At 41.7% G+C, this 10,777-nt stretch overlaps 1 protein-coding gene across 1 annotated transcript in view; it reads left to right on the top strand.

Moving 5' to 3' along the window:
* ANO5 (anoctamin 5) overlaps nt 1-10,777 on the top strand; it is a 59,626-nt gene that overhangs the window by 5,025 nt on the left and 43,824 nt on the right. The window contains exon 2 of the mRNA XM_029963795.1: nt 9,869-9,960. Within this exon, the coding sequence (XP_029819655.1) occupies nt 9,869-9,960 (92 nt within the window). The remainder of the gene's footprint in view (nt 1-9,868; nt 9,961-10,777) is intronic.

The following is a 10,777-nucleotide window of genomic DNA, read 5'->3' as shown; positions in this document are numbered from 1 at the left end:
GGGCCTGCAGGCCGGCGTCTGTGAGGTGGGGCTGGTCCCGGGGGATTCCTGGCCCCTCCTGCCTCGGGTTTTGATCCTCCGGCTTCCACTGAGCGCAGCAGAGCCACTTTTCCATGAGCCTGATCAAAGTATGATTAGATCTTTATAAACCCCAGGTAAGCCTTGAAAGCAAAGGTTCTTACATCATCATCCTCCCCAGATGAGAACCCCCTTGATTTTCATCCTAAAGCAAGCTGCAAATGCACAAGTCCCTCTGCCTGACGGCAAACTTTTATCCTCCCCGGAGGCACCAGCTGGGATGAGGTGCCGGCTCCCAGGAGCTGAGGTTGCCATTACAGGAAGGTTCAGAGCAGGCTGAGTCACCCCTCTCTTGGAAGGTGGGAGAGGTGGGAGCAGCCCCTCTGCCCTGCCACCCCATCCCAGATGTGCTGGTGCCCCTCAGCTTTGGGTGAGGCCCCTGCAGCAGTGGCAGCTGGGCACTGGGGTTTGTGTCACGGCCTGACTTCTTCTGCAATAGCCAGGTTACAGTTTCCACTTCATGTCGGTATGGTATGTCATTACTTATAATAAATGTGGTCATATTAATGATTTTGTAAAATAACATGGCGCAAGTGCGTATTTATCAGCACCTCACCTGGCAACGTGAATCAACAGTGAGACGTAAGAGAGCATGTTGATGCTTTCAGCATGGGACTGTGGTTATTTAAAAACAAAATAAAAATGCTGACCTGGAAAAATTTCTTTTTTGGGGAATAATGCTTTGCCATCAGTCCTAGAAGTGAAGACCTTAAAGCAGGAAGGAACTCAAGTGTTGGCTTCTTGGGTCATGTGTTCTTCCTCAAAGCTCAGTTATGCTGTCTGTTTTAGCATAACGTATAATGCCATAATATATGTTAATGCCCCCCAGCACTAGTGTCAAATTGTGATTTTTCTAAGTATTTGACAGTCTTGTTTCAGAGAGATACGATGGCAGGCACTGACTGTGAAAATTACCCAGAAGAAGCTCTTAGCAGTGCCAGCAAGGAGCGGTGCCCAGCTGCGGGGAGGCAGGCGTCCACAGCAAGTGTCAGACGAAGGCTGGCCCTCTCTGGGAAAGCCTGGTGGAGCTGGCAGGCTTCTTAGGAACTGGAGCAGATGGGTGTTACAACCTCTTGGCCAGCAATGCTATTCCAAAGGGGATGTGGGGAGGCCTGAGTCACTGCCCATCCCGCTGCCTGTGAGCAGTGAAAAGTGCTAGAACTGAACTGCTCTAACCAGGGGTTGTTCTTCTGAAGTGGCTTGAGACTAAAAAATATTTACAGAGCACACAAAATATTCCCATTTAGGGAATGACTCTATGAAGTCAGGTTTGTAAACGCAGTATTCAGTTTTCCCATGAGTGCCTTGTGGGTTTTTTCTGGTCATGAATATTGAATATAAGGAGATTTGAGGAGTTTCAGTGAACAAGGATGGTTAAGGAGGATTTACCATACAGTAGCACATAACAGTCCAGACAAAATCTTGTAACAGTTCAATTAATTTTTTTTTAACTAACCACTTTTCTAAAACAGAAACAAATTGAATATGAGTAGTCTTTTTAAAGTTTATGTAAATTCGTTGCCCAAAAATCTCTCAAGGTTAAAAAAAATAAAATCTTCCTTAAATTATGTCTCAGAAAACTTAACAGTATGCATGTACTGCCAGCAGAACTTCTTGTAGATCTAAACATCTGTTTTGTGCCTTTAAGGAAAAGCCTCCTAAGGCTGTACATGTCTAATGTGCATAAGAGGGCCCATGTGAGTCAGTAGGAATAAGGCAGAAGAGAAGACATCTGCTACTTATTTTCCTTTCCATGTTTGTATTTGGATAGTGTGTGTGTATTTCATTCTGGTTTACTACTGCTTTTTATTAAAGTTGAATGCTGGTAGACAGGTTGTGGGGATGAAAAACTTTCTGCTGCTGGTACACACTTTAACTTGCAGAGTCTGTGTTCAGAGCCTGTGTGCCACAAATCCTACCTGGAAGGAAGTTTTCTGGCTTCCTGCTGAATTAAATCTGCGTGAGGTAACAACTTCCACTTCTGTGTGTGTGATTTTGCATTCTGTTAGAAGATGTGTGTCATTTACCTCGAATATTAAACTCCAAGAAAACTGAACTTGTGAAATTGGAATGTAAATATCAGAGGAAGAAGACCACACTATGTTGCTAGGAATATTTATGTCTTTGTTGCCTTTCAGTGTTTTTTTTTCCCCCAGCACTTTAATGCTACGGTAACTGTGTTGTGGGATATATCCCAAGACTGTGGATCTTCTGGAAACTTGCAGTTGGCTCCATGCCATGATTTGAAATATGCTGCCTTTATACACATGGCTCCTCTTCAGAAACTTCCAGGAGTCTGGTTTGAACTTGAAACACTCTAAACCATATAAATTCAAATGCTCACTTAGTTTGGTTGTCATCTTGCTTGTGTTTCCTCTGAGAAAGGTGGAAAAACATCAGGAAAAGCCAATGGTATGACTTGCAAACAGCATTTGTGCCAGTGTCTTGGCATCTTGTAATGCCTCAACATTCAGGGCCAAATACTGCTGTCATTTAACAGCTGATGATACTTCACTTATTTGATCAGAATTATTATGATTCATACTAATAACATAAAATACAGGCCTGTGTTCTAAACTACATCTGTCTCTAATTACTGGCGCAATGTATGGAGTAATTTCTGATCTATTTGTGGAAACGCTGAACGGGATATCGTGTTCCCCCAGGGCTAAACCAAGGGGTTTGTTAATGGGAAGGCTGTTGGAAAGATTATTCTTAGGTAAGGAAATAAAAGCTCCAAGAAATTTATACATAGTTCAGAATATAAAAGGCAGGGGAGAAAATACTCTTAGACCAACCAATGTGTAGTTTCTGAGTGGAATTTCTTTGCTGGCTGCTATGAGTCACTGTGGGGGCACAGCGTAAATACAGGTTGGTTATTGGAAGGTAAACCTCCTTGTAGCAGAAAACTCCTGTCTGTAGTAGGAAGACTTGCTTTTGGGAACTGATCCCAACAGCTTGCATCACATCATTGTATGGTGCTTTTAATGAGGAAATGAGAATATCAAGCCCATTCCACTGCAGCTGTTAAGTATGGACTTTTCTCCAAAGGTTATGTTAGTTTAAAAAGGAAAAAAAAAAGAAAAATTGCTCTTGGAAAACACTTATTTTAGGTGAGAACCCTGCATGTGAGCTTAAACTCACTCCCTGTAGCCTGGTGAGCAGCAAAGGAGGGATTAAGTCCCCCACATGCCATCTAAACCCAGTAGCAATTCTGTGGGTTGTTTAGGCCACACTTTGGGAAGCTAGGAAATACAGCTGGATTCATAGAATCATTAAGGTTGGAAAAGACCTCTCAGATCCCTTGGGTGCAGAACTGAGTGATGGTCCTGCCATCACAGGTGAAAGTGTTTTAGCCTCTATGTAATAAGGGGTCCACAACTTCAACTTCTTGCTCAGAAAAAAAGAGAAAAATCATCTGTACCTGTCTCTCCCTCATAACAGTTCCTGGAGGAATGCTTGGTTCCACCTGGGGCCAGACATTCTGGGCTGTGAATGCCAAATGAATGCCAAGAAAGCCACCAAAATCCCTTCTGGTGTAAGGCAAAGTGATGTTCTCTCAGTGTTTCCCTCTCCATCAGTTTGCAATTAAGGTACTGCCTGGTGTACTGTGCTACTCTGAGGCGTTCCCTACACAAGTGAAAATAACTACTATAAAAAAGGATGTGCACTTTAACCTCTATGTACAAAGGCTTAATAATTACTGTGATAAAAGCAATCACTGGGATAAGATATCAGGGCACTACTGAAAAGGTGCTTTTAAAATTATGCTGAGAACTGTTGGCAGATAATTTGTAAAAAAAAATCTCAAACAGCCAACCCATTAAACCCAGTACCGTTGTCTTCATGTTTAGTATTTGTAAACTAATGAGTTGCATGTGCAGGTGGAGGAGATTTACAGTCATCCGACATAAACGTGTAATTAGGAAGGTGATGTAAAAATGTGGTCAGATGTTAACAGGCAGGGTAATAATGCAGTGAACTTTTCCACAGGTTTATTATTGTGATCTGGGGATGGAAGCAAAGAGCAGTGTGATTACTGGGTTGTGTTTTGTTATCTAGCAGTTATTTCATTATATTTGGTGATAGCTTTTCACAAGTGTGTGTGTGTAAATGCACGGAGGGCAAGGAAGATCTAGGGATAGTTCTTGCAATTATAATTGTGGAAGGATTTTGAGGTGTTTGCTGTGTACCAAAGCTGAATAGCATGTCAGGAATTATTTATAGGTTAAACATTGTGTGATGGCACACTGTGTAACATTGTGTATTTGTTGGAACAATTAGTACATTTTGTGTTACATTAAACGTTGTGTTTGGGAGGAGCTGATTCTAGTTTGGGACTTGGCTACTTGGATTATACTATAGAGATTTGTGTTTTTCATGGAAACCTGTGGCTGTTAAAGCTGTGGTGTTCTTGTCTCTATTCTCAATGAGGTAGTGAAGTTCTAAACACATTTTTTTAGGAAGTGAGTATATCTTTGTGTGAAGTACAGTCTTATAACTGGAAATCCCAAGTGATTCTCTTCTTTACCCTGCTCCCAAGGGTAAATATGAAATTTAAGGCCTTTGGCAAAGTAGCAGAACCCCAGCAAGCCATGTGGGCAGGGCTTGTGATGCACATGGTTGGCCTTTCATTTTCTGCACTAGCCCTAAATTAGAGAGGGTCCTGTGGTTTGTTATTCAAAGTTTTCCTAACTGTTGGGTAGGAAATCAGAAAGCCTGTGTTTCTGCAATTTATAGTATGCTAGAATATACCATGCTAACAAGTAATAGCTAGCAGATGTGGGTTTGAGGCCACTGGTGGTTGGATGCCTTTACCTACTTCAGTTCTGTTAATTGACTGGTGCTCACATAAAAAACTCCAAGTGATGGAAGCCCTGGTCCATTGCCCTGCTCATTTTCTTGACTGATAGGAACTGTTCCTCTCTGGGATCAGTTTAGGAATTCCAGAGTTACTCCATTGTCTTTAAAGTAATTTGGACAAAAACACTAATTCTTCCAATTCTTGCATTTGTTTATAAAAGGTCTTCCTATGCTGGCGTATTTTTATGTTGTTTATTGTGAGAAAATGAGATACACGGTGGATATACTAGCAAAATTCTCAATGATGCATTTCATTAGAAGCATAATCAAGAGTATTGAATGAGGTAGAGCATAAGGACCAGAAGGAGCAAAAATTTGGAGATTAAATTGGCCATCTGAAGCTAAATGCCTGGATAACATGAAGCTGAGGAATACTGTCTGGTGTTTTACCACCCTACTCTGCTGAGGTTTGTTTGTCATCCTAGTCCCCCTTACTTGCATGCATATAAATGCTGCAGAGTTTAAAAATACCTGGCTTTATCCAGCTATCTCTAGTCTGGGCTTTCTTTTATTAACTGCATTTGAACCTGTTAATCAGTTTACATGTGTCATTCTGCAGAATGACCTTAAAGGTCTAGGTGCTTTAAGTCTTTTCTATGATGGTGCATAAAATATGGTAATGGTTGTTGCCTTAGCTGCAGTAAATGCCAGTTTAAGATCTGTGTTACAACACTGTGCTTGTGCTTTTTTTGCTAAAACCAGCTTTACTCAACTTCTTTTTTTTTTTTCCCTTTTTTGTTATCCTGCTGCCTTTCAATCAGAAGGGGAGGTAGTTTATTGTGGTCCTTTAAAAGAGAAGCAGCCGAGGGTAAACGTGGAGTTCTGATTTAAAATACCCAATTACTATACTGGAGACTAGGACTAAGACTTCGTGTCTTTTCCAAGTGCTAAATGAGATTTTCTTATTGATAGGAACAGATTTCCCCTATATAAAAGACTTCTTTTTCTTTTTCTTCTGATGCATTGATAAATGCCTGTTTTCTGGAAAGTGCTTGTTTAATAATAAAGCACATACAGAAAATTTATATGTCCATGATGCAGCCTATGCTTGAATGCAATCTTCTTTTTTTTTTAAGGGACTAATAAAATTCTTTTAAAATGTTCGCAGTAAACTTTCTTGGATTCACTGAGAATGTTTTCATTGTCAAGAAATAGTTTTGAATTTTTAGTAGCATTTCTGCATGTGCATAAACCACCACTTCAAACATCATTTTTACATTGAACTTCTGGCTCAGCAGTGAAGTTATTACTCTTCAGGCAATACCATGTGAAGTAAAACCCTATTTTCCTTGCTCAGGAGCCAGCAAGGTGGGTCTCCAGTTCCCCATGGCAGCTCAGCCATCCAGCTCTGGGAGGATATGATCACTATGCAGCATAAGTTTAGTTAATAAGTAATTTTGAAGGTGTTTTTTGTACATATGGAAGCACTTGGCAGTACTGATTATGGTGCTTGCTTGGAATGAGTGACCTTTTTCTGGAGAAGTCTTTGTTCAGTACATGTTTTTATTAGTGATGCAATGCTGAATCAGACCCTTATCAAGGATGGAAATGAGATGGAGTAGATCCCACTGCAGCAGTAATCCCATGGTGATTGTTTGGGAGCAAAGGACACAGTACTATAAATAGCACATTGACTTAGTGATAAGTAAGCATGTTTTAAATTGATTTTTCCTTTCTGTCAGCCAGGCCAGGTGATTAAATAATGGCAGGGGTTTATTCAGATGGTGACTTCAAGACATCTAGGAATAAAATTATTTTTCATTGCTTGTTAAGGATGAGTATTGGGAATTTTCTTCATGGTACGGAGTAGCTACCTCATAACAGCTGCAATGTAAGTTTCAGGATTTGTTAGGGTTTTGGTTGGTTTATCTGTTTGTTTTTCATTTTACCTGGACTGTCAACATTTTGCTCTAGGGATATGTTTGCTTGTAAACTAATATGCCACAGGTGTCAGACATGTGCAGAACAGTGTCAAAGCTCTGAGAACTCTTTTGACCTCCTTGGTTTTGTTGGCTGAAAAGGATGCTGTTACTGTGGCTAAGAAAAATAGTGGAAATAAATGAAAGCAGTATTTTGGAAACAGTACTGAAAGTAGGAGCAGGACATCTGTAATAGTGTCTTACTGCTGCTGAACAATGCAGTTTATGAGTGCCTGCCTGAGAATCCTGTCTCTGACTTTGCCTTTAGAGTAAGACCTCTATCAGAGGTCTTATGTGTGCAAATGCAGGTGATTTTCTAGTTTTAGTAGCAAAAGGAAAATTTTGATCCTTAAAAATATCTATTCAGCTGCCACTTGGTTTTAGACGCATCTAATCCGTAAACGTCTTTACTGGTAGGAGCACATCTGTCGAGAGCTCTGCTTGGTGCACATGAATCAGGGTGACAGAAGTTGGAGGAAAGGAAAACTTAAGAGCCTTCCCTTGCTCTTTTTTCCTGAGGCCCAGTCTGAGCTGTGCCATGCTGCAGTATCTACACACCAGCTGCAGTGGGCCCAGCTGTACCTCCAGTGCAGCAGCATCAGCCAAGCTTTTTAATTTGAGATCACCCAGCAGACCTTACTGAGGGATGCTGAAGTAACAAGGATTGTCATCTTCCAGAGAGATTGCTGATTAGGTACAGTTAAAGGGGCTACAACATCTGTGGCTACGACTTTCCTAGTAATTAAAAAGCCAAGAACTTTTTCATTGGCTTTCAAGGACAAGTAGCACAGTCCAATCACGCCTGTATTGCTAAAATCTCTTCTTCCCATAGCAGGGTGGACTTCTTGCTGTTTTGGAGACCAGAACCTGGCCTGTAGTGTCCTCCAGAGTGTTTGTACTCTATCTGCCAGAGTCCTAGAAGCTGAAACCACTGCTCAAAAAGTGCACTAAAGGTTGTGTGAGAAGTCCCATGGTCTGGGGCCTTTTGCTTGCCTAGTTCAGGCACCACTGTTGTGACCAGGACGTGGCCTGTGTCAGACTGTATTTCTCCTGCAGAATGTGCAGCTCATTTTTTGGTGCCCCTCACCTTGCTGCAGCTATCAGAAAAATAGGGGGCTATGGGAGGCATTGTTTTACAATGGCATTGTTCCTTTTTTTGCAACAGCATTGAGCACATGCACTTTTGTCTTTTCCTAAATTATCAGTTTTGCCCTGTAGAAAAACAAATTTAAACTACTGTAGAATGACTAATCATTTCATTGCACAAAAAGCCATTTTTCATGCTTGTTGCAGAAATCGTGAGATTGCACTGATAAAACTACCTTTTTTGTGGGTAAACTCCTTATGTTTTAAGAGGTGAAATCAGTCTTGATTATATTCTTCAGTCTTCAGTGCTGAATGTTGATTTCTGTTTTGAATTACTGTTGTTCTGCTCGTTCAGGTCTGTAATTGAAGTGGAAATGGTCTGTAATTCTTAGGGGTGGCACGCCAGAAGTTTCTACGTAGGTTTGCCCTGTGGCTGGGTGTAGTTTGGGACAGCATATGTTAATACTGCAGAATTACAGGCCATGTGAAGCTTGCTTATTTCCAGTAACGTCCAAACTCCCAAGGCACACGTCTTTAGGAAGTTGCAAATAGCTGAGTGAAGAACTGTAAGGCTGGGGAAGACAACAGTTACATTGGGAAAGAGGCATTTCTTTCAGCTAGGACATGGACATGCCCGTGAAGGCCAGTGGTTTGAACAAATACTAAAATCATAAATGTCTGAAACAATTTTAGTGAGTTTTGATGGTCATAGAGTTGGTCTGGAGTTAATTTTGAACAAAAAGAACTTCAAGAAGTGACTGCAATTTGTACAAAAGCATTTTGTAATTAAGTTTACTAGCTGTCTTTGTCTGTTGTTCTTGGCGTGCAGACATTTGTAGAATCTGTTTATATGTATAAAAGCATGTAGTGTTGAGGAACAAGGACATACCCTTAAATATAGTATTTTTACTGGAATGTTATTGTTTTACTCCCATCTTTAGATAAGAACTTGTAATTTTGTGAAGAATTTTAGAGGCATTTTCTTGGCTGGCAGAAACTATTATGTCCTACCTGCTGCTGATAGGGAAAGAGCCATCCTTTTTTGTGTTGCTGAATAAGGTGCCTGGACAAAAAGGTGAATGTTGGTGTTCCAAGAGGAGCCTGCTCCATACCTTCTGTCTAGCTCATAGTCTCTGGCATCCAGGGCTTATTCTTTTGTTGGATATAGTGGCTGTTGTAAAGGATAGAGGAGAATTATGAAATGGGTTCATATTAAAAGTGAATTTTACTTCTGGTTCTTACTGAAGTGTTTTTTCCTTTTCAAGATGACATTGCGATTCTCACCAAGTTCCAGCCATCACAGTCAGAAGGTATTGTACTAACCCATGTTACACCTTCCTCCCTTTTGTCTGTGTCCTCTGTCCCTTTTGTTTTCTGCTGGGAGCCTCTTGGAAATCAGACTTCAGTTAATATGAGTCCTTGATATCCCCTATGGGCCAGGCCTTTTGCAGTGTGATTTGCAAGTCAATTGTTGGCTATCTGTGGGCAGCTCTCCTGGTTAAGAACTAACTGGGCATTTCTATTCCTGGTGCTTGTTGTGGTTCTGGGATGTGGCTCCTTTACACCTTCCTACATGACTTGGACATGCATTTCTTGTGCTGCTCTTGTTCAGGAATCTGTTCATGTATTTTTTCAAGGAGGCAACATATTATGTATGTCGTGCTTCTCAGTCCATGTATGTTTTGCATTTTCTTTTTACCTTCTTTTGTGCTGCTCTAGGGTTATTGAGGTTTATTCACGTGGGTCTGTACCAGGGTGAATTTATGCTGATACTTTTGGTCTGTGTTTGGCCCTGCCACCTGTGAAAGCTTTGCTCTTTCCTTGCCAAGTTATGGGAAAAGAAGCCCTGATAAACGGGAAAGTTGCCCTTGAAGAGAGCTTCTTGTATAAACTGCTTTAATTGGTATTCTGTGATTGGCCAGTTGTCCTCCAAGGTCGCTTGAAGGAGAGTTTGAGGAGGAGGATGAGGAAGGCTCAGCCCCAGACTCAATTAAGAAAGACCCCAAAACGTTCTGTGCGTGTGTTGGGGGATTTCCCAAGTTCTCCCGCGTGCGCAGAAGGGATGCACTGACATAACTGGGAGGTGGGACTGAGGGCCTCGGGCTGGGTGGTGCTGGCCACACCTGGGGGGTGGTGGCCACTCAATTAATTGTATAAAAAGCAGATAGTGCTTTCTTGGGGGGAGTTAACTTCACACCAAGGACAGCGTTGCCTTTTGGCGGGGACGCCTGCCAGACTGTGAACTTACCGCCTCTCCGAGGATGCAGCTTCTGCTATGGGTAATTACAGGCATGCTAGGTTGGTAGGATAACTTTATGGGCAACAGCTGGGTAACTGGGGGGGGGAGGGTGTCATGCTGGGGGCTTATTTCTCTCCTCCTTCCTCCCTTTTAGGTTTGTTTTGTTGGCCACCTCTTGGTAATAAATATTGGTTTTTGTTAAGCTTTTAACGGTGTCATGGTTTCAAGTTTCAGTTTGTCTCGGACCCCTCTCTAATACAGGGTCAGAGAGAATTTCCTTGCACAAGTTGCCTAAGTAATCAACCACAGTATTGGGAAAGCATTTAAAAAGTGGAACTCTGAATTATAATTCTTCCTGAGGTCAGACTTTCACAACTACAGAAAGGATAAAATCCAGAAAAAAAACCCCAAATACAAAGGCTGTTATAGGCCGTGGAATCAGTTCCAAGTCCCCTCGGCAGCATCAGCAAATTGAATGTTCCTGCTGCAGGGATGAGGTGCCCAGGCTGCTCGTGGCCTGGGACTGGAGGGTTGTGTGACAAAATATCACATTTGTTTCTCCTGCGTATGTTGGACGTTCTTGCTGTGTTGG

Source organism: Manacus vitellinus, unplaced genomic scaffold (genome assembly GCF_001715985.3).
Source record: "Manacus vitellinus isolate BGI_N305 unplaced genomic scaffold, ASM171598v3 scaffold_63_pilon, whole genome shotgun sequence".
NCBI lineage: Eukaryota > Metazoa > Chordata > Aves > Passeriformes > Pipridae > Manacus > Manacus vitellinus.
The sequence above is the reverse complement of the archived record's forward strand: the minus strand, read 5'-3'. Positions and strand labels throughout refer to the sequence as shown.